The 21,597-nt window shown below is 50.4% G+C and overlaps 2 protein-coding genes across 6 annotated transcripts in view; one reads left to right on the top strand and one right to left on the bottom strand.

Annotated features, from left to right (window-relative positions):
* Positions 1-9,005, top strand: part of CAMK1G (calcium/calmodulin-dependent protein kinase IG) — a 30,273-nt gene extending 21,268 nt beyond the window's left edge. For all 3 annotated transcript variants that reach the window (XM_011975832.1, XM_011975833.1, XM_011975835.1), the window contains exons 5-13: positions 513-651; positions 1,304-1,427; positions 2,854-2,929; positions 3,987-4,099; positions 4,873-4,951; positions 6,515-6,602; positions 6,843-7,267; positions 7,843-7,970; positions 8,098-9,005. In XM_011975832.1, the coding sequence (XP_011831222.1) occupies positions 513-651; positions 1,304-1,427; positions 2,854-2,929; positions 3,987-4,099; positions 4,873-4,951; positions 6,515-6,602; positions 6,843-7,267; positions 7,843-7,933 (1,135 nt within the window). In that variant the 3' untranslated portion in view covers positions 7,934-7,970; positions 8,098-9,005. The remainder of the gene's footprint in view (positions 1-512; positions 652-1,303; positions 1,428-2,853; positions 2,930-3,986; positions 4,100-4,872; positions 4,952-6,514; positions 6,603-6,842; positions 7,268-7,842; positions 7,971-8,097) is intronic.
* A 932-nt stretch (positions 9,006-9,937) lies between these two features.
* Positions 9,938-21,597, bottom strand: part of LAMB3 (laminin, beta 3) — a 48,175-nt gene continuing 36,515 nt past the window's right edge. For all 3 annotated transcript variants that reach the window (XM_011975829.1, XM_011975830.1, XM_011975831.1), the window contains exons 15-23: positions 20,525-20,685; positions 20,191-20,411; positions 19,704-19,901; positions 19,258-19,402; positions 15,128-15,335; positions 14,596-14,737; positions 14,084-14,260; positions 13,149-13,302; positions 9,938-10,474 (exon numbers count right to left, since the gene is read on the bottom strand). In XM_011975829.1, the coding sequence (XP_011831219.1) occupies positions 10,338-10,474; positions 13,149-13,302; positions 14,084-14,260; positions 14,596-14,737; positions 15,128-15,335; positions 19,258-19,402; positions 19,704-19,901; positions 20,191-20,411; positions 20,525-20,685 (1,543 nt within the window). In that variant the 3' untranslated portion in view covers positions 9,938-10,337. The remainder of the gene's footprint in view (positions 10,475-13,148; positions 13,303-14,083; positions 14,261-14,595; positions 14,738-15,127; positions 15,336-19,257; positions 19,403-19,703; positions 19,902-20,190; positions 20,412-20,524; positions 20,686-21,597) is intronic.

Genomic DNA, 21,597 nt, shown 5'->3' with positions numbered 1-21,597 from the left:
TCTCAAAGCACCCGTACAGCCCTACCTGTAATTCCAGCTTTACGAAGTCCAATTTCCCAAAATGAGGAAAGAAATCTTAATACAAGCACAGTTAGTTTCACTTTCATGCCTTCCCTTTCCTACTTTGCTTAATTTCTGTGTCAGCCCTCTCTTTCATCATGGCTTCCTGTGTCATAGGCCAGGAAGGAAGGTGGCTAAGAAGTGTGTCCACACTAAGGAATTATTGGCTTCTTGTGCAACCCCAACCGGAAGCATTTACATTTTAAAGGAAATTGTCAGAGAGAGAGGTCAATGCTTGGCCCAAAGAAATGACTGCCTGGTGATATCACTCCAGGTGCCCAGAGTGGGTGTTCTGAGACTGGAGTAGTCCTGCCAGCAGCCCTTCAATCGCAGTTCATGAGTGCCTGCCTGTTCCACCACAGCTGTGTCCCCCATGGCTTCAAAGCAAACACTTTCGCATTACTTTGACCTGAAATGAGAACAGAATTCCTGTCTTGATCCTATGCCCACAGTGTTTCTGGGGGGGAGCTCTTTGACCGGATCCTGGAGCGGGGTGTCTACACAGAGAAGGATGCCAGTCTGGTGATCCAGCAGGTCTTGTCGGCAGTGAAATACCTCCATGAGAATGGCATCGTCCACAGAGACTTAAAGGTGTCAAGCCGGGAGTCCTGGGTGGGAAACAGATAATGACTCTTAAGGAAGCTGCATGGGTCATGGGACATCTAAGCTCCATAAAGTAAGAGGGTTGGACTAGTGACTCCCAAGGCCCCTTCTGCCCTTAGATTCCTTAAACAGACCTTGGATGAGTGAACAATGGTTACTAATTTGCACCCCAATCTTTTCTTGAACCTTTCACTATGCCTTACCCTATTTGGATACCAAAATAATACACACATTTCTTAAATCCAGCCACAGTCAAAACCCAATGCAACAAAATACTTACTGAGGGCCTACATTGTACTAGGCATTGCACTGGACTTTGGAGAGATCAGACACCATTAACCAAAGATAGGTTCCCTCAAAACACAAAAAGTCCTGGGGTAGTTGGAAGTGAGGGAAGGAAAGGGTGAGTATATTAATGGTTATAAGACTGAGCAAAGTCAGAGCCATAAGCAAGAGGCAGAGTGCTGGGGTGCAGGGATGAGGGTGCAGGTAGGAGGAAGGAGGGAAGAATGGAGGAGGATGGGCTGGCCTTGAAGTCAGGAGCCCAGGGCTCAGCTTCCTATGAAATTATGTATCAAGGGGAAGGAAAATACTTGCTTCAGGTGGTTATATCCTACACTACATATTTTTTCTCCTACAGCCTGAAAACCTTTTGTACCTTACCCCTGAAGAGAACTCTAAGATCATGATCACTGACTTTGGTCTGTCCAAGATGGAACAGAATGGCGTCATGTCCACTGCCTGTGGGACCCCAGGTTATGTGGGTAAGTCTGGGAGCAGAAGGAAGGTTGACCAGTTGGCTACATTCAACCACATGCCTATCATTCACAGAAAGGGGTAATTCTGAGAACGTAGGGTTCAACTTCAGGGGCTATCCAGGTAGGACATCCACTTACAAGGTTTAGGGCCAGCCAATTCATCCATCTCAGTATCTGTCCTTACTGCTCTCAAATTCTACATTTTTAAAGACCGCCTACCCCTGAGCCCTCCACAGTTCCTGCCTATGCTTTGGCTCTCATTTCTGCAGATAGACTTTGAGCCTTTGTCTTTCCAGCTGGACCAGGGGCAGACAAGATTACAAACCCAGAGATCAGCAGAGAGCTGAGGGGTTGAGCACTGGCCCCACTCCTTTCTCCCACTCTGCAGGAGACATTAGCCCCCAGTTGTTGGGAGCCAGGAAGCACAGGATATTGAAATTGGGCCTGAGGAACCCAGAAATGGGCTCCTAAATGTCCACCCAAGGAAGCACTCTGGGAAATTGGCAGAGCTGGAGCCTCCTGCTTGAACATTCCTGTAGGTTTCCAGGGCACCCAAAAAGAGTGAGAGCAGGCAGGGCACCTGGGAGAGTATTATTGGGATCTACATGAGAGAAAGTTGGAACTCTGAACATCTGCTCCTGTCCCTTCCTCCTTCACCAGTAATCACCTGTTTGCAGTTGGGTAATGGGAAGCAGAGCTCTGACTCAAGAGAGGGAATCTACCCTCCCAGAAAGTCAGGTCATTCACTCATCAGTAGGTATTGAGTCCCAACAGGTACAAAGTTCTGGTAGCTGTGATAAATATAGAAGGCAACCCTCTACACTCCACAGAGGAGTGTAGAGACTTCCTAATCAGAGGAAGTCATGGCTCATGCCCTCTGAAAGCTCTCAATCTGATGGGGGAGACTAAATGCCTCCCCTCAGAAGGTACCCACGGTCTGATGGGAGAGATACTGCCTTTGCTCCAGGATCTCCTAACCTAATGGGGGAGACTCAACATCTGCCTCCCAGAGGCTCCTAGTCTAGTGGAAGAGAGACAGTGCTACACTGATGATCTCCAAGTCTGAAGGGAGAGAGATCACCCTTGCCCTGGGAATCCCCTATCTGAGTGGGGAAACAGTCCCTGCCTTCAGAGAATACTCACTGTGATCAGGGAGACATAGCTCTGGAGATCTCCAGTCCAACAGGGGAGTCATCGACCCTGTCATGGGGAAACTCACAAACTGATGGAGAAGTCACAGTCTCTCTTTGCAGGAAGACTTAGTCTTCCCAGAAGAGACACAGCCCCCAGCCTTAGGGAGTTTTCAGTCTCCTAGAAACACCACCATCCCATGGTCTTCCCCAGTCTGCTTCTCTAAGCCTGACCTTCAGCCCCCACCCCAAATCCCTCTCCTCTTGCCACCAGCCCTGACTCTGCCCTTGGTCTGCTGCAGCTCCAGAAGTGCTGGCCCAGAAACCCTACAGCAAGGCTGTGGATTGCTGGTCCATCGGTGTCATCACCTACATATTGTGAGTAGACGCTGGCCTGGGCTCAACTGCTGAGAAATCTCGGAGCCTGCTTACCCCTTCTCATTCCCTCCCCTGTCTCAGCTCCTCTTCCAAGCATGTGCATGTGCACAAACAGACACAGGCACACGGGTGCATGCACACACACACACACACAAACACACACACACACATATGCATGTACACGAAGCTTAAAAGCTTCCTCTCTCGACCTCCACTGAATTTTAAAACAGAGCTCAGCATGAATCTACTGCACAGCCACCTGTCACTCCCTCCTCTTGCACCCCTGCCCCATTTACTGCCTATAAATGTGTTGGGTCCCACTCTGTGGAATAAACAGTGAAAAAGAGAGAGGCCAAGCCAGTCTTGGAAGTCAGGCGGACCCACTGTTCCTGCATCTCAGCTTTCTTTCCCAAGGCAAAACCATTGCCTGGATGAAGCTGGTCAGGGCCTCACCTTTTCGCTCCTCTCCACACATTCCCAAGCTCTCCCTTTCCTAACCTGCCCATCACCTCTTCCCCACCATCCCTCCTCACCTACAGTAAACTTTGCTCTTAGGAAAATAACCTGGTTTCAATTATCTCCTCCATTTATGTTGAATAAGTACTCTCATTTATTTGCTCAACCAATATTCACTGCCTATCTACTCTGCATCTATCCCTGTGCTAGGTTCTAAAGAATCCAGCAGCGAACAACACAGCCTAAATAAATCCTTCATCAAACTTACAATCAAGTAGACAGTCTACTCCATCTTTCTTAAAGATATTTTATATAGCATTCATGAGTCAGGGAAAGTACAAGGAGAGGTGGCAAGGGTTTGAGGGCATAATGTACGCAGAGACCTTCTAGGGATGCCTGTGCCAAGGCTTGGCACTTGCATAAACACTTCATGGGACCTGTACCATTCTTGAATTTGAGGCAGATCCGTGTCCTGGTCATACCGCTGTTCTGAGACCTTCATTGCCCACCTGTGTATACAGTGGGAGCCTGGGGGAGCAGAGAGGCTGGCTCAGGGAGGACAGGTTTTTCAGTAGTGTACCTCCTTCCTGTCCTGCTGCAGGCTCTGTGGATACCCCCCGTTCTACGAAGAAACGGAGTCTAAGCTTTTCGAGAAGATCAAGGAGGGCTACTATGAGTTTGAGTCTCCATTCTGGGATGACATTTCTGAGTCAGGTAAGGCCAGTAGGCGTGAAGGAGAGATAATAGGCTCAAGGTAGAGGCTGCCAGGCAGGAGAAATGAGCTTAACAAAGGGTGACAGTCCTGGCTCTTCAAAGTCCTGGGGATCTTACAGAACAGGCTGCCAAGGAAAGTGGAGAAATCTTCATCTGCTTCAAAGACCCAATAAATTATTTACTTCTAAGGGCTATGCTTTTGTTTTTCTGGGGGCAGAACCACAGTATGCCTGATAAGGAGATGGCGGGGGGAGCGGGGGCAGTTCAGATGCGGGGCCAGGAGGGCAGAGCCAGGTGGTGAGGGAAGAGTTCCAGGCAAGAGCAGCAAAACCAAGGGGTTAGATACCAAGAAAGACCATGCAATGTCTGTGTGTGAGAGAAGATGATCATTACGTGATTGTTGGACCTGTTAAGTGGAAATTGGAGCTGGAACAATCCAGCACTCACATGTGTGCCCATGTGCCAGTGCTGTTTCCTGTTTCCATGCAAACACATGCACATGTGGTGTGCAAGCACATGGGGGCCTCGTGACCAGTGATGCTTCTGCAGTGCTGTGTGGGTGAGGCGGCTTGTAGCTTCCCTTCTTTGGTGGTTTATAGTGGGTTGTTGTTAGGTGGTTTGGATTTTTTTTCCCCTCTTCTAAGACTCTTAAAATTGCCTCTTTGGAAGATCAGCTAAAGATGCATTCACTGCCACCCACCAGCCCGGAAGTGAATTTCCATCAGTCATAAAATCTGGTCCTTAGTCGTCGTGTCTTTGATTGCTCCCCTTAGCCAAGGACTTTATTTGCCACTTGCTCGAGAAGGATCCGAATGAGCGGTACACCTGTGAGAAGGCCTTGAGTCACCCCTGGTGAGTGAGACATGGAGTGGACTCTAGACCCCAGCCCTGTGGTTCCCAAAACCAGGCTGACTCATTCACATTGTGTTCCTCTGGAATCTGCTTGCCTTGGTCCATTTAATGTTGCGACGAGCAAGGACCATACCATTGTTCATCAGGCCCAGGTGGAGATTCAAACAGCATTCAGTGGAGCAGGTTCTGATGCAAGGGTAGCAGCTGGGTTGTCTGGTCAAGTGCAGGAGGCAGGTGCAGCCGAGTGCTGCCATTCAGCCCTGGGACAGGGTGCAATGCTCAATACCAGTTATTCAAGAGGTACCAGGAATGGGCAACTCTGTTCTGCCCTTAAGAGGTTTGTTTTACTCAGGGATCAATAACTGTTCCAGGTGAAGTGATTTAGGAATAATTGCAAAGCAACCGATTGGCAAAATAGGAAAATCTCAAAATACTTCTTCATGTTACTCCCTAACTCAATTTACAATAGTTCCCCACTTCGCACCCCAGCAAGCCTGGATTCCTTTGTCTGTCCAGTTTCCCTAATATGGCCTGACCCTTTATCTCCAGCCTCTTTTCCCAGGATTGCCAGCATATCTCCTCTGTCCAGATAGGCCTGGGAGCTATCTCTGTCTTCCTGCCATCCCTCACCCCACATACGAAGCTCTTTCTTAACTACACCTTGGATCAGATCATTCCCACTACCTACAATGTCCTGCTTCTTGCCCTGTATGTGGCATCCTTCAGGATCCAGATCAGTCTCTGCCCTTCCCTGAAGCCCCTGATCCCTGCAGTCCATCCCAATCTCCCCTGTTCTCTTTATTAATCACACAGCTTACCATGCATTACTGCAGTCCATAGCATGAGCAACACCCCACACCTAGACTGTAGGCTCCTAGGTGTTAGGGCCCATGTCTCTTACTTCTCTAGGTCTGTTAGTAGTTGGCACAGTACTATGCACACATCAGGTGTCTGAGGCACACATCAGGTGTCTGAGAAACACTTAGAGACCAGTGAATAAGGGGCTAAGGGGATAGAAAAGGGGTAGCCTGTACCAGATGGCCTTATTGAGGAAGGCTTCCAGGGGGAGGTGGGTTCTAGGCAAGGTTTTGAGCTAAAGGATGGTGACTATGCTAGTGCCCTCTGATGCTAGGTCCAATAAACTTTTTCTATAAAGCAGCAGATAGTAAATACTTTAGGCTTTCCTGGACATACTGTATTTATGGCAACTACTCAACCCTGCTGTCACAGTGCAAAAGGAGCCACAGACAATACCTGAATTAGTGAGCACCGCTGTGTCCCCTTAAAACCTTATTTACAAAAACAGGCAATGGGCCGATTTGGCCTATAGGCCATAGCTTGTTGACCCTGCTCCAAAAGTTTTTTATTTTGCCAAAGCTAAAGCCCACTCTTACCTGCCCAGGGGGACAGAGAACCCCTGCTTGTAGCCCTTTCCTGCTGTGGGCTGCCTTTCCTCTGCACACTCTACCCAGCTCTCACATGGACCTGCAGGCACCCTGCCCACCCCCTGGCTGAGTGTCCATAGCCACCCAGTAGCCAGGTGTCCCCCTCTTACATCCACAGGATTGATGGGAACACAGCCCTCCACCGGGACATCTACCCATCAGTCAGCCTCCAGATCCAGAAGAACTTTGCTAAGAGCAAGTGGAGGGTAAGCTGTCCTCTCCGGGGGGGTGGGAAAGCTGTTCTGGGCCCCTGGAGGCTGGGCTGGCAGGAGCTGACATAAGGGCTTTCCTTGGGATGTCCCAGAAGGCACTGGAGCTCCCTGTACCCTCTCTGAAATGAGAAGTGGGCACCCAGGTTTCAAGAGGCCACAAGGCAAAGGGAAAGTTTAAGCCCCGAGGCCCTCTGAGGTTGCAGAAGGCCAGAGGCTGCTCTTGTGTCTCCTTAGCAAGCCTTCAACGCAGCAGCTGTGGTGCACCACATGAGGAAGCTACACATGAACCTGCACAGCCCGGGCATCCGCCCAGAGGTGGAGAACAGGCCGCCTGAAACTCAAGCCTCAGAAACCTCTAGACCCAGCTCCCCTGAGATCACCATCACTGAGGCACCAGTCCTGGACCAGAGCGTAGCACTCCCTGCTCTGACCCAATTACCCTGCCAGCATGGCCGCCGGCCCACTGCCCCTGGTGGCAGGTCCTTCAACTGCCTGGTCAACGGCTCCCTCCGCATCAGCAGCAGCCTGGTGCCCATGCATCAGGGATCCCTGGCCGCCGGGCCCTGTGGCTGCTGCTCCAGCTGCCTGAACATTGGGAGCAAAGGAAAATCCTCCTACTGCTCTGAGCCCACACTCATCAAAAAGGCCAACAAAAAACAGTATGTATTTTTAGCCAAAGATGGAGCCCCAGCTTGGGTCTGAAAGAAATCGGCCAACAGGACTGAAAGAAATGGACACAAAGGCCTCTCCCACTCGCAGGCAGCTCTACAGGGAGGGATGAGTTCTGGATCAGGGGGCGGGGAAAACGCTTCTAGCCCTGTCCCCATCACTTACTAGCTATGAGGCCATTGACGAGTCAGTGAATGTCTCTGCTTCTAGTTTGCTCATCTGTAAAATGGGTTGACATCTATTTATCTACTCAGCCTGCCTCACAGAGGTGCTATTAAAGGTTAGTGAAGCAATAGAGATGATAAAAGCTTACAGAAAACTGGGTATGTGCAAGTGGTGAGCATCAGATTCCCTGAGTTTCTAGGGCCTCTGTGCTTTGGAGGAGAAAGGTTAGGGGGGCTTGGTTATCTTTATCTTTTCTGCAGGGTCTTGAACTTTCTGAACCTCATGAGGGGAGAGCTGAGTGGATGCCACAGGCACAGAGAACTACCACCTCTGCCCTGCCCCATCAACTCTTCTTCTCCCCTCAAATACTTCAAAGGTTGTTGCTTCATTTCCTTTCTAGGAACTTCAAATCGGAGGTCATGGTACCAGTTAAAGCCAGCGGCAGCTCCCACTGCCGGGCAGGGCAGACTGGAGTCTGTCTCATTATGTGATTCCTGGAGTCTGTGCCTGTGTCATTGCAATTTTCAGGTGAGGAGGGTCACAGTGTGAGGCTTGGGGAGAGTTTCTGTCCCAGAGGAGAGCCCCATACCAGAGTGTGAGTGATGGGGTCTGAAGTGGCAGCCCCGCCCTTACTCTGAGCCCCTTTCTCTTGCAGGAGACATGTTCAACTCCTCTGCTCTTCCAAACCTGGTGTCTATCCAGCAGAGGGAGGAAGGCAGAGCAAGTAGAGCAGGGCCTAGCAGGAGCGGTTTCTGGCCGGAAGCACCAGCCTGCTGCCAGCAGGGCAGCCCCTCACAGGAGGCCCGCAAGGGAGCCCCAAGGCATGAAGCCTTGTTGAAGCTGTGAGCAGGAGGAGCAGCGCCTGTGGGCTTCCAGGTCTCCCTGACCTGCCTGCTCTATGCCCCCACACCCTACGTGCCATGGTTCTGTGCAGTGTACGTAGATAGCTCTCGCCTGGGTCTGTACTGTTTGTCGTGAAAAGCTTAATGGGCTGGCCAGGCTGTGTCACCTCCAAGCAAAGCCATATGGAGCATCTACCCAGATACCCACTCTGCACACACTCACTCCCACCTCTCAAGCCTTCAACCTTTTGGCCAGATTGGGCTCATTAATGCTGTTGCCTGCCCATCTGCATGAATGACAGGCAGCTGTCCACGGTGGTCTGCCTGTGAGCTCTTCAAGTTCTAATCCTTAACTCTAGGATTAGCTCCCAAGCGCGCTGAGACCCAGCCAGCCTGCTCCTGGCACAATTCTGGCCCCTCTCCCTGCCTCAATCTAAAAGCAGTGCCACACCCTCCAAAGTGGAATGGAAAGAAATTCATGAGTAAGGGCTGCAAGGAATTCTTATCCCGGCCACATGCCCTCCGCGCACACACCCAATTGAGTTAACCTTGGAAGTTGACTATTTTAATGTCTGCCAGGAGTTCTAATCCTGCTTCTGTTCCCTTTTCTCTCCTTGAAAGTCCAGCATACCGTTCTTGTCCTTCCCCAGTCTTCTCACCCTCCGCCCCTCCAGCTTCACGCTCAGTGTTGTGCTCAATAAAATGGACATATTTTTCTCTATGATGCTTCATTTGGTTCTTTCAAAGTCAGGAGCAGTTCAGGGACTTCTGAGCATGTCTGGAATAGAGAGTGCATGGATGGCTGGGGTCAGTAAGGAACCAGCAGTTGTAGCTGATGTGCATACAGATGTGCATACAGCAGAGTATACAGTGCTCCAGGAACCTAGGGACATGAGTTACACCATTAACTCATTACTCATCACAGCAACCCCTTGGGGCAAGTTCTGTTGGAACCCAGGCAGTCTGGCTTTAGTGGCCATTCTCTGAATGGCCGTATCAGATGAGCATGAGTTCGAGCCCCAGCTCTGTCCCGAACTGCCATATATGTGACCTTGGGGAAGTTACTTAGCCTTTTGTGCCTTGGTTTCCTCACTTATCCAATGGGAATAGTAGCACCGCCTGCATCATGAAATGATGCAGATGATGTGCCCAGCCTCGTGACCAATAAATAATTAAAATGATTAACAATGATCAAGAAATTAATGTAGATAAAATGTCTAGCACAGTGTCTGCTTGGGCCATGGTTAACACACAAATGTCCATGCCATTCCATATCATCCTCCACCCCACCCCCCTCACATATCCATTTACTTCTCTTTAAGACCCCAAGAGACACAGATTCTAGTCTTAGTCTTTCCTCTGGAATCTGCATGAATTTGAACAGAACCTTCCCTTCCCTGGATTTCTATTTCCCCATCTGTAAACAAGAAGTTGAATCACTGCTTAGAGATGAAAACTGCTTGTCTGGTTTCTCAAGGGTAGAATCCATCAGGTTCTGGGGCACAGGGGCCCAGACTCCCTAAATCTGGTTATCTAGCAAGCCAGGTGGAACAGAGGAGAGCAAACCATGGGCTTGAACAGAGGAGTCCCCCACAAACCCCAAATAGGAGACAGAAACAGTGGCAAGAGTTTACCCAGTGAGGGGACAGACCATTTTTCCTTGTTGAACCTCTAGGCTCTTTTCCAAAGATTTTTATTTGGCTTTTCATTTTTATATCACTTTTGTTAAGTTTTTGTGTTTGGTCCAGGATTCTTCCCCAGTGGAGAACTAAAGGCAGGGGATACTGCCCAGCCCAGCTTCCTTGACTTGAGAGCTCCTAGTTTCAATGGCATGCCAATCTCCACCATCTCTGTCTGTCAAGTGTAACTGTCCCACTGACTCAGGCTCAGCTGCAGCTCAGGGTAATCTTACTAGCTGCACACCAGGGGTGGTCCAGGCTGTGCTTTGGCTGCATGAAAGACTCCTGGAGATGGAAAGCATTCCAACCCAATCTGCCCCCAACTAAAAGCAAAGGGGGCAGATGAGTAGGGAAAGGGGCTGGAAGCTGTAGCATCACTTGCAGGTGGCATAGTAGAGTACACGCTCATTGATGTGGTCACGAATCTGCTCCACACGCTTCTCCAGTCCTGTCAGGTCCGCCGAGCGCAGCATGATGGCCTGGCTGCCCCGCAGCAGCTCCAACTCCATGTCTGAGGCAAATGGAACAGCAGCAGGAGGAGGAGTTGATAGTGAGACTCCCAAAGACTCCCAACCCTTCCTTCCCCTCCTGCTAACTGGAAGTAGCATGTGCAGAGGAAGCCCCGCCAAAAAAATCTGGCCTGTAAGGCAGTGGTGCCCCCCCATCTTCATGCCTCCCTAGCCCCTATTCCATGCTTAGAAATCCGGCAAGGGCCAAACCCAGCAGGCCCCCACTCCTAACTATTACTGGGCCCCTGACCCTCTGGGCTCTCACAGTTGTCCCAGGCTAATGAAGGAGGTCACAGACACCAAGATTAGCAACCCAGTGCTGTTGGGCTCAGACAGCTGCCATCCAACTAATGGTCCTCAAGTAGGCACCTTGACAAAAGAGCTGGATGAGTGACCAGAATTCCTCCTCAATTTCCCTCCCCAAATGCCACTCCAGATAAATCTAGCCCTCCTCTTCCAATTCATTCTGCATACAACCACCAGATGATGCATAGAGGTTTGAAGAACTCTGGAAGTGACTCAGTCCAGCCTGTCCTGTCCCTCTAGGCAGGAGTCCCTCTATCACATCCATGAGAGCTGGTACCCAGGCTCAGCCTGAACTTTTCCAGGAAAAGGAAGAAAGCAGGCACTGCCTCATGAGGCTCCAATCTTAGGCAGCTCTGGTTATGAAAAAAGTCATCTTCCCATGAAGCCAAAATCTGACTGCCTCTTACTTCCACCTCTTGTCCCAGGTCTGTGTCCTGGGGGTATAAGAATATACCTTCTCTGTTCTCACATGTCAATCCTTCACATATCTGAGGCTTTATTGTCTCCAGGTTAAATATCTCCAGTTTCTTCACCTATTCCTCATCTGATATAATTGCTGTGTCCCACCCTGGTCACTCTCTCCTTGATGTATGCTGGTTTGTCAATATCCCTTCTGAAGATGTAGCAGCCATCACTTGAACACCATCCCCCGGGTGAGATCCCATCAGCAGAGTATAACAGTGTTATTATTGGATTGACATTCAGCCAGTAGATACTCATATGGATTCACAGGTTGATAAAATATTTAAATATGTCCATAGCAGTTGTTAAATAGCTGCCATTCTGTTCCTTGGTACTCACCCCCAAGACCCACCTCCCACCCCTGGTCAATGCATGATCTTCCCCCATTATCCTGCAACTAAAGGTAAATTCCTGCAAGCAGGTACCTTCCGGTTCCAATACTGTAGCCTAAGCCTTTTCTGGTTAGTGGGTACACACCACTCCAGTTGCTAAATAGTCTTACCATTACCCCAAGCTATTACTCTCTTCACTTTGGTTGCATTGTGTTTGTTAGCTCTTTGGGCAGCAGTAAGCATTGCTGGCTTATAACAAGCTTGCGGTAACTCAAAACTCTTGGGTCTTTTTCAGGTGAGTAACAACTCATATTTGCTTATCACTTATTAGTTATAAAGTGGTGGCAGTGGCATTAGCTACTGAAAAGCCAGGCTTCACCTGAGCTGTACTTGTGGTTTAAGCCCAAACAAGGCCAGAGCAGGAGGTTAGTTTTCTCTTTATTTAATTTCATTTGTTAGTTTCAGCCCATCTTTCTGAACTTTTGCTATTGCCTTAGAATACTGGTTCTGTTACCTGGTATCTCTGTTGTCCAGAGACTTGATAAATTATTTATCTTCATACAAAGTATTGGATGAACAGGACAAGGAAAAGCACTGACTTAGCCGCTGGCCCCTTCCCCTAGGTCAGCTCCTCTCACTTCATCCTTTGGGTGCAGCTGCCCATGGCCCCAGGTTTATTCATTGTCTACCCACCAGCCCAACCTTTTATGTGGTGCCCACCTGGCTATCCAACGAGACTTCTGCCAAACACTTCTGCTGAAATTCGAAGGAACTCTTTCTGTGGCTTTCACTGGATACACCACTCCAGTGATCCCATCATCATGTCTTAGCGATGACTCTAGTTCCCAGGAGCCCCTGTTCTCCTTTCTGAGAAATCTTCGGAACCCTTCCGGAAGCTACTTTCATTATGTTTCCATCATATTCAAAACCCTTGGATGTGCCCTACTGCCTCCTGAGCTATCTACCCTCCTCATCCTCACACTAGAAGCCAGGCACAGGGACAAGTCATGTTAACCCCATGCCACTTCTTTCCCACCAGCTCCTCAGCAACCTTCTTCTCCTGTCCCTATGTCAGAACATACCTTGTTGCTTCCCAACACCCTTATCCTAATGTCCCTCCTCTTCCTCACAGCTTCTCCCAGGCCTATACATTCTTCCAGGCCCATCTCAAATCTTCTTTTTTTACCTTCACTGAACATGTCTCAGTCAAATTATTTACGCTCTGAGCCCCAGAACTCTTATTATTCAACCCCTATCAGAGACCACCTCATCCTGTTAAATATAGTTCTATGCATCTTAAACATAAAGCAATAGGAAGAGAAAATATGACCCCACTGTTTGCAAAAATAGAAAAAATGGTCCCATTAGTTGCGAGCTTTTTGAGGCCAGGTCAAGTCATGGAACCATCTCTGCATTCCCCAGCCTCATACATACTAGACGCCCAGAAAAAATCTCATTTGATCTCACTCCCATAGCACGGCTAGCTCCAATAAGAATGGGCTTCAGAAGCCTTGGGTTGGGTGGGACCAGCCTTCATGAATGCCCAGTAGTCCGTGCCCCTGAACCATTCCCTCACCTTTCATCCTGTCCATCATCTCCATGGTCTCCCCAAATAGCTCCTCTGCCTCTGTCTTCACACTCTGGATCCGGGCACCCTGTTCACCCAGCGTGGGACTCTGACCCAACCGGTCCTTCAACTCAGCATACTTTTGTTTTATTCTCTCAAATCCCTGAAAAAGGTAGAATAGTCTCAGTGTCATTGTCATCATGCAAGGTCCTAAAGACCTGTGGCCAAAGCACTTGATGTCACCCAAATCAACACACAGTGGGAAAGCGCCTCCTATTAACCCCCAATAGAATTGGTTTTGCCTATTAAAACGCCTGAGTCACAGACTATGACTTAAACTTCTGTGTTTCCCTCTTCCCATCTCCAGCTCTTGACATGTCCCACCTCACTCCCAGGACAATGTTAGTAACATCACAGGATATTGATATTAAGCTGTCACATAGTATACTTAGCAACTTGGTCACTGTGCCAGGATTGAAAGTGCCAGTGTTCCTAGCCATAGGGGGAGCAGGTAGTGTGTGTGAGACACTGAGAATGGGCTCTTTGATCTTCTCTCTCATCTAATTCTGACAATTGTGGAGCCCAGGTTAGGATAAGCAAAGAGCATCTGTCCAGGCTGGGGATCCAAGAGACAAGCTCTGGATCCAGTGTCAGGGGACCTGCTTTATAGATGAGTCTTAGGCCTGTGAACAAGTCACCACCTCATCTGTAAAAGGAAAGGGATTGGACTGGTCATCTCCAATGTCCCTGAGCCAGCTATACCAAAGGCAGTGGAGGGAGAAATCAGATGCCTGGCCAGGTTTGGGTTGATTCTCAAGCCTCTTCTTGCTCTGTTATTCTAAGCACATTTGAGTTTGTGGTCTTATAAAGTGTGCAAAGTCCTCTCCTGCTCAGGACCCCCTCACTGGCCATACATCGTTGAGCTAACTCTGCCTTCTCTATACCTCTTGGGCACTCAATGCCTGCTTGCTGGCACCTTCTGCAAGCTGCTGGGCCTGGACTGCCTGTGCCCGCTGCTGCCGGGCTTGGCGGCGGAGCTCCTCCATCCGTGTCCAGAAGTCACCCAGCTGCTTGGTCATGCTTGTCACCAGCTTTTCTGCTGGCTGCAGTACCTGCTGAACCTTTGTGGAAAGAGGGAGATCTGGCATTTGTGGTGGGTCTCATAGGTGGGGGGTTCATCCCCATTTTTTCTCCAACTCATCAGGCAGCAAAAACCCTCTCCAATCAGAACAATCAAAATTGCCCACCTCTCACTCCTGCCTTCTGCATCCCAGCCACAAGATCATAAAATCCAAGGCCCAAAGCCAGCCCAAAACTTGTCACCCTCCTGTAGAACTCCACCTCAGCTTTCATCTAGTCACTTTTCATCTAGTCACTTTCTGGCATTTTCTATGCCTGGTGCCCAAATTTTCCTGTTTATGCCCAGATATGGGTGGAGGAAGCCATGATGCCTCACCTCAGCAACCCTGTCCTGGATAAGCCTAAGGGAGCGGCTGGTGCCTTGCATGGTGTCCTGAGCTTCCTGCAGTGCCACTGTGCCCTGCCGCAGGTTCCCAACCACATCCTCCACCTGGCCCTCCACTGCATGGGCTCGGCTCCTGGGTGAGAGAAGCATGAGGGGGAGGAGAGAGAGAATGAGTGAATAGTGAATCAATGTGTGGTTCGACTCACACACCAGTCCAAAAGAACACCCTTCCCAGCCAAGACAAAAAGCAAGGAAAGTATTAGCTTTGACGTCCCAGGACCCCACCAAGCAGACATGATGAATGTTTGTGTTATGCCTGAGACACTCTCTTGGCAGTTTCCAACACGGAAGACACAGTCACGCAAATTGTTTAACCTGCACTCTGGACTCTGTGTACCACTCCCCACCATCGTAAGCATCCCCTCCTGTCTCCCAGCCCTCTGCACCCCTCTCCCAGCCATGGGGTTGAGAAGCAAAACTTCTCTCTTCTGGGCAGAGAGAAGTTCAGGGCCCAAGGCCGTACCTGGCTTCCTCAGCCTCAGCCTGCAGCCTGCGGGCCCGCGCAATGTCCTGTTTGGTCTGGGACAGCACCAGGTCCACGTTGGGGAGCCTGGCTGCAATGGCCTGGATCTCATTCATCTTCTGCAGAACAGTAGCTGAGTCTGTGGGCAGCCACAGGGCCAGCACAGCCTCGCTGACCTCCTGGATAGTGGCTGCATCAGTGTCGGGGTCTGGAAGACAACCATGCATTAGACTGTGGGAGCCCACTAACCTCCCCAGAGATCCGAGGCCTCTCCTGGCTAAGCAGCACCTGTGGAAGGCACCCATGGTGGCCCCTCTATCATGGTGTCCCAAGGAGCTGCTGCCCCCTCTCAGCCTGTTCTCTGGAAATTTCTGGGAATGCTGTAGGAGGATGACTATCCTGTGCTCCATGCTGCAGCAGGGAAGAGGAGTGGGGGAGTGTCATCACAGCTGTGGCAACTAAGCGTCTGGTGTCACAGGAAGCTGCGGGCTAGGGAGAAGGAGGTGGTGCCAGACAGCTGGTACTGAACAATGCCTGCAGCACATGCACAATCAGCCCTAAATTGGGAAGAGTGACCAGAAACTGGAGCTGCTTCCTTGACAAAAAGACCCCCTCCCTGCACTCCCCCTCAGGCAAGACTGCTCATTTTTGCAAAGGCAAATAAGAATGATCAAGTCTTTGCTGGAATATCACCTTCTCAGGGAGGCCAACCCCAGCCATCCAATCTAGAATTGCAACCTCCACCCTAGACTGTAGCACACTTTATCGTCCCTCCCCGCCTCATCTTTCTGTCTAGCACTTGCACCACCCCGGTACCAAAAACTGTACTCATCTAACTGGTTTTTTTTTTTTTTTTTTTTTTTTTTTTTTTTGTCTCTTTTCCTCTAGAATGTAAGCTCTACAAGGGCAGGGGCTGGGTTTTGTCCACAGCTATATCCCTAGACCCCAGCATAGTGCCTGGCACTTGGAGGTCCTCATGTGTGTAGAGTGAATGAATGATTGACAGGGCTTCAGGTTCAGATCACTGCTTTACTATTCAAGCCACCTGGGCAAGTCAAGTGGTTCCCTAAGCTCAGTTTCCTGATCTGTGAAAAAGGAATATCAATCCCCAATATCAATCCTCAACCTGAAGGTACAACATGAAACAACCCATTTGCAAGAGTTGTTACAAACCAACTCTGGGTCAGAGAGTAAGGTCAGAAGTACAGAGATGACATCTCCTCCCCATCTATTCCAATTTGCTTTTACAGATTTCGCTGGTATTGAGGTATTAAGGAGGGGGGCACCCACTCACCCAGATGATTTGTCCTGGGACCTGAACTCCTCCGGGGTCCCAGGCCCAGCCTCACTCTACACCTAGAGGGTACTAGGTGACCACACAGGTCTCATTCCCTGCCCCATCCCATGCCAGGCAGAAGGACACTCCTGGAGGGTGGAAGCCATGCTTGTTCATTGCTGTGTCCCTTGGGGTTTGCATGCAGCATAACTGTGGTTGAGTTTCATTAAGTGGGTTTATCCCAGCAGCAAGCTTTCATAAGGACCTTCCTCATAGAGATTGTCGACCTCTCATCTAACCCAGAGTCCCACTCTCAAAGCAAGGCTTCACATGCAACTTCCCCAGAAAGCCTTCCAGGATGAGCACATCCCCACCTAGATCTGGCCCTTTCTTTACTCTGCACCACTTCAGCTGCACCCTTAGGCTCAATCTACATGACATTCAGTCACAGAGCCTTCTGGGTCTCAGGATGGGCTCAGTAAATATTTACTGCATTGAGCAAAAGCATGGGAGGAGTTGAGACTGCAAATCAAATTAAACTCAATACCTGCCTTTATGGAGCTGGAAATCTAATGGGAGACAGGCACATGAACAAAGAAGTACAGCTTTGAGTGAGTGGTGTAAACACAGGTGCTACAGTGGCCATGGGAGGGGCCCCCAGAGCCACCTGATAGGTCAAGGGAGGCTGCTGGGAGAGTGGGATGCCTAGGAGGATTCCTAGAGGATGAACAGGAACTAGCCAGGTCAGCAGAGGTGGGAGAGGGGAGACAATCCAGAGAGAGGAAAAACATTTGCAAAGGCAAGTGGCAAGAAAGTGTGTATTTGTGTGTGCATGCACACTCACAGGTGTGTATGTATGTGTGTGTCCATGCCATAACACAATAGGGTGTGGATGACAGAATCAGACCATTAGGGTTGAAGCCTACCTGCACCACTGCTGAGCTGGATGCCTTTAGCCAAGTTGCTTAACCTCTCTGTGCCCAGATTACTTGTGTGCAAAGTGGAAGTAATAAGAGTACTTAGTTCATGTAGTCAGGAGTAAATGATGTAATACATGCAAAGCACTTGGAACAGTGCCTGGACTCAGAACTTAATAAGCCTTAACTATTCATTTTGTCAATTCCATTTGAAGAACTGGGAAAGGCGATGTTTCCTCCTCCCTCCACAGACTTTCCACTCTCCCTCCCACACCGTGACCCTACATCTGACAGCAGCCAGCGCTCAGAGGCTTCTGCACCAGGACTCTGGAGACCAGAGTCCGAGCCTACAGCTACACAAAATTTTCCTGGGTTTCTCCCTGGAGCCAGGCCTCTCTCAGGCCCTGCTTTTTCTCTCTGACCCTGGACTCATCATAAGACTTGACCTGAGATACAAGCATAAGAAAGATGACAAAAGGGGCCTGGCAGCTCCCTGTCTGTTGACGTGAGCCTGTTCACGGTACTCACCCAGCAGGAGAGAATTCCAACCCACCTCCCAACCCCTGAGGTCAGAGCCCTGGCTGAGATTAATGCAGGATGAGTAGCCATTCAGCGTCACTGGACTTGACTCAGGGTCAAGACTCCCTTATCCATGAGCCTAAGCCCCACACCTTGACCTCCCCCATCATCCACATTTGTGGGGCACAATCTCCCTAGATTCCCAGGTATCATTTTCCCCAGGTGTGGGCCTCATGGCCTTATGCAAGTCATGAGACCTCAGAAGAAGTCTCCTGCTCCTCTCTGACCTGCCATCTGCACTCAGGAGGGGACTTTGGCCTATCTGGGGCAAAAACACGGTAATAGCAGCAAGAAGAGCCACTGTCATTACACCAAGCCCTAGGCTCGTATTTACTGGGCTCCCAGCCAAGCAAATTCCCTGGCAGGAACCAGAAATCTAACAATATCAACTCCTGTTCCTGAGGCACCTTTCCTTTTTCAAAACACGTTTTACATCAGTTATTTGATCCTCAGAATAAACTTGTGAAATACTACCGTCTCCCCATTTATAGAAGCAAAAGATGAGGCAAAGAGAGAAGCAGCCTGCCCAATGTCACACGAGTCTCCAGGGTCCTGTTTAGGAATCTTTCCATTGTACAGCCCTTCCTCACTCCCCAGGGCAGTTCATTTACTCATGCCACCTATGTCAGATGCCTTTCTGTGTCTGGCCTTATGTTAGGTGCTGGTGACACAGTGGTCAAAAAGACAGACAACCATCCTTACCCTCCTGGAGTCCCCATTCTAGTGGAGTGACAATCCACTTGTCGACAACTGAATGACGGTGAGTAGTGCGAGGAAGGTAAGACACCGAAGGGGAATGGGAGATGACAGGGGACAACCAGATCAGATGGTCAGGAAACACCTCTCTGGGGAGACGACCCAGAGGACAAGAAACAGCCCTGGAAAGAGGATTCCAGGCACAAAAAGAGCAAATAAACATTCCTGAAGCAGGCAAGAGCCTGATATGTTCAAGGACTGCCAGTGAACAAAGCAGAGAAGAGCCCAAGGTCACTCCCAAGAGATGGACAGAGGCCAGGCTCTGTAGCCACGATAGGAGTTGAGAGCTCATTCCAAGAACAAGGTGAAGCCACTGAAGGATTTTAAGCAGGAGTGAGATGTGATCTGACTTATACATTTTAAAAGAGATATTTCAGTTATTGTGTTGAGAATGAGAATGGGTCACGAGGGAGTGGAGTGGGTGGGAAGGGCAGATGGGAGAATGACAAGGTCACGGCCATGGGAAGGAGAGGTGGAGGCCTGGAGCAGGATGTTGCAGGCCTGGGAGGAGTGGGGGAGGGCTGGCTGATGCACTGAACATGGGAATGAGGGACAGGCAGGACTGGAACAGCAGCCAAGGTGGGAGTGGAGACCAGGCTCACCTGTTAGGAAATCCCGGACCTGCTGGATGAGGAGCCGTGTGCGTCTGACATCTTCCTCCATCTGGGAGCGGCTGGTGCTCACCTGGGTCTCCAGGCGCTGGGCATTGGATTGAATCTGGGAGGCTGATTCCTCGGCTGCCCTAATCTGTTGACACACACTCTAGGTCAGAAGGGATAAGGCCCCAAGGGAAATCTCTCAGCAGTCCCAGAACTCTGTGGATCATCCTCTTTGCCAAGACCTACCTAGGAAGCATTTGTAACCAGTACAGTTTCTATGTGGATGTCCAGTAAAAGAGAAAAAAAACTATCTTGCACTTGCTGTGGCACCTTAAGCAGGTCACTAAAATCTCTGGGCTTTAGTGTAAAATGGGAACTCTGACTTGCCCAAGGGATCTATTCTGTTTGCCTCCTACTACCTGTGCCCATCCCACCTTGGCCACACTTACCATCTGCCTGGTCTGCTGGAGCTGGGCATTGAAGCCCCGCAGCTGCTCAGCCACCTGCCCTGCCGTCCAGAAGGCCCCACCAGCCCTGGGAAGGACACCCCTGCAGTGGGAGCCACAGGCTGTGCCATTGTCATGGGGACACAGCTCACCAGGGCATGATCCTGGGGTGCAAGCCATCTGCCTGGAGCTGCCACAGAGCTGTAGAGAGATGGGGCTGTCAAAGAGGCTACCCAAAGCCCCTCAATAACCAATCCCACCTCACACCTGGGAAACCAACAGCCAGACATCTCCATGACAACCAAGCACCAGAAACTGGTTTCCTTGGCAACTACTGAGCTCACAGTGAGCGGCACAACGGTCGGGATGGCTGGGGGAGTGGGGTTCTCACAGCGGCAGGTCTGCCCTAATGGGAAACAGGTGGCAACAGTTGGCGTGTGACAAGCTGGGGTGTGGGCTCCAGGAAGTGGGACTCCATGCCCCAAGTCACCTTGTTGAAGGTGGGTGTCAGGTCAGGCAACGAAGACATCTCCAGCCTCAAGGCCACAAGCTGGGGGCTGCCGGTGCCTCCTCCTCCTCCCGCCTGCTGCGCCAGCCTCTCTGCCTCTCTCCGGCTGTCCCTGAGCTGGTCCAAAAGGTGTGAGCTGTCGGAGACCTGCTGAGCAGCCTGGGCTGACTGCTCGTAGGCTGTGGTTAGCATCCGGAAGGCTCCTGTGGCAAGAAGCATGGGGAATGGAGATGGAGGAGGAGCAGGAGGGAGGGGGGCGGCATGCCCACCACAGCACTGCCCATGCCCGGGGTTATCTGGGTGGCCCTCTCCTCACCTGAAGGATCAGCACTGCTTAGTTTTTCAAACTGCTCCCTCTTCCTCTGATACATAGTGAGGAGACCATTGAAGCTTCTGTCCAGACTCTCCAGGTCTCTCGGAAGGGACAACGTCTCTTCCTCTAGGGGCAGATCCGGCTGCAGGCCCTGGAGAGTTCGCCTGAGAAGGGAGAGGAGCTTACACTAAAATAGAGGAGGGAGTTGTGCCTCCCCAGAGCAGCCATTCCCTTAGAGCAACTGCTACTGAGTCAGAACAAACAGAGGCCTTGGGCAAAGGCACCAGAACAGAGAATCCACAGGCTAAGGGGGTTCCGCTGGACAGAGGCTGGGCGGCCAGTACAACATTTCTCTGTCCATGCATGGGCAGAGCCACAAAACTCTCTTCCCTTGACTTCCATGACCCAACATTCCCAATTCTCCTCCCCCTCTTCCAGCTCCTGGCTTCCATGAGGAGCACTGCCCTGATGCCCTCCTCCTTCGCTCTCTACAGGCTGGCTTCAGCCACTACCTGTACAGCTGCAGCTCTGAAATCTCTTCCACAGTCCACACATCCCACTCAGTTCCAGACCCCACCACTGCTGCCAGCTGGTCATCCCCTCTGAAGGAGGCTCGGGGTCCACCTCCCAGGCCCTTGGCCACTGAGCCCTTGGAGAGTCCTCTCTCCCTGTGCCCTTTGCAGCTCCGCCAACCCAACTACCAGCTCCCTCCTCCAAGCCTCACATTCTCCACCTCTAGGCTTTGATCAGGCACAGAACGCCCTTCCATGGAATGCCCCTCCATGCCTGTGTTTCCAACCTACTGAACCTGGTGGACTGACTGCCCAAATCTGAGACTTAGTTCAGAAGGCACCTCTGTGAAGCCTGCCATGATACGTTATAACATGTGTCACGTTATAGTTTACCATTTACACATCATTCTCCCCAGTGCAAGCTTCTCGAGGGCAAAGACTATGTCATATTAATTTCAATATCCCCGATGCCTTGTGCAATGCTTGGTTCATAATAGATGCTCTAAAATTATGTAAAGAGAAAGAAAGAGAGAAAGAGAGGAAGGAAGGAAGGAAGGAAGGAAG

Source organism: Mandrillus leucophaeus, unplaced genomic scaffold (assembly GCF_000951045.1).
Source record: "Mandrillus leucophaeus isolate KB7577 unplaced genomic scaffold, Mleu.le_1.0 Scaffold159, whole genome shotgun sequence".
NCBI classification, from domain to species: domain Eukaryota; kingdom Metazoa; phylum Chordata; class Mammalia; order Primates; family Cercopithecidae; genus Mandrillus; species Mandrillus leucophaeus.
The sequence above is the reverse complement of the archived record's forward strand: the minus strand, read 5'-3'. Positions and strand labels throughout refer to the sequence as shown.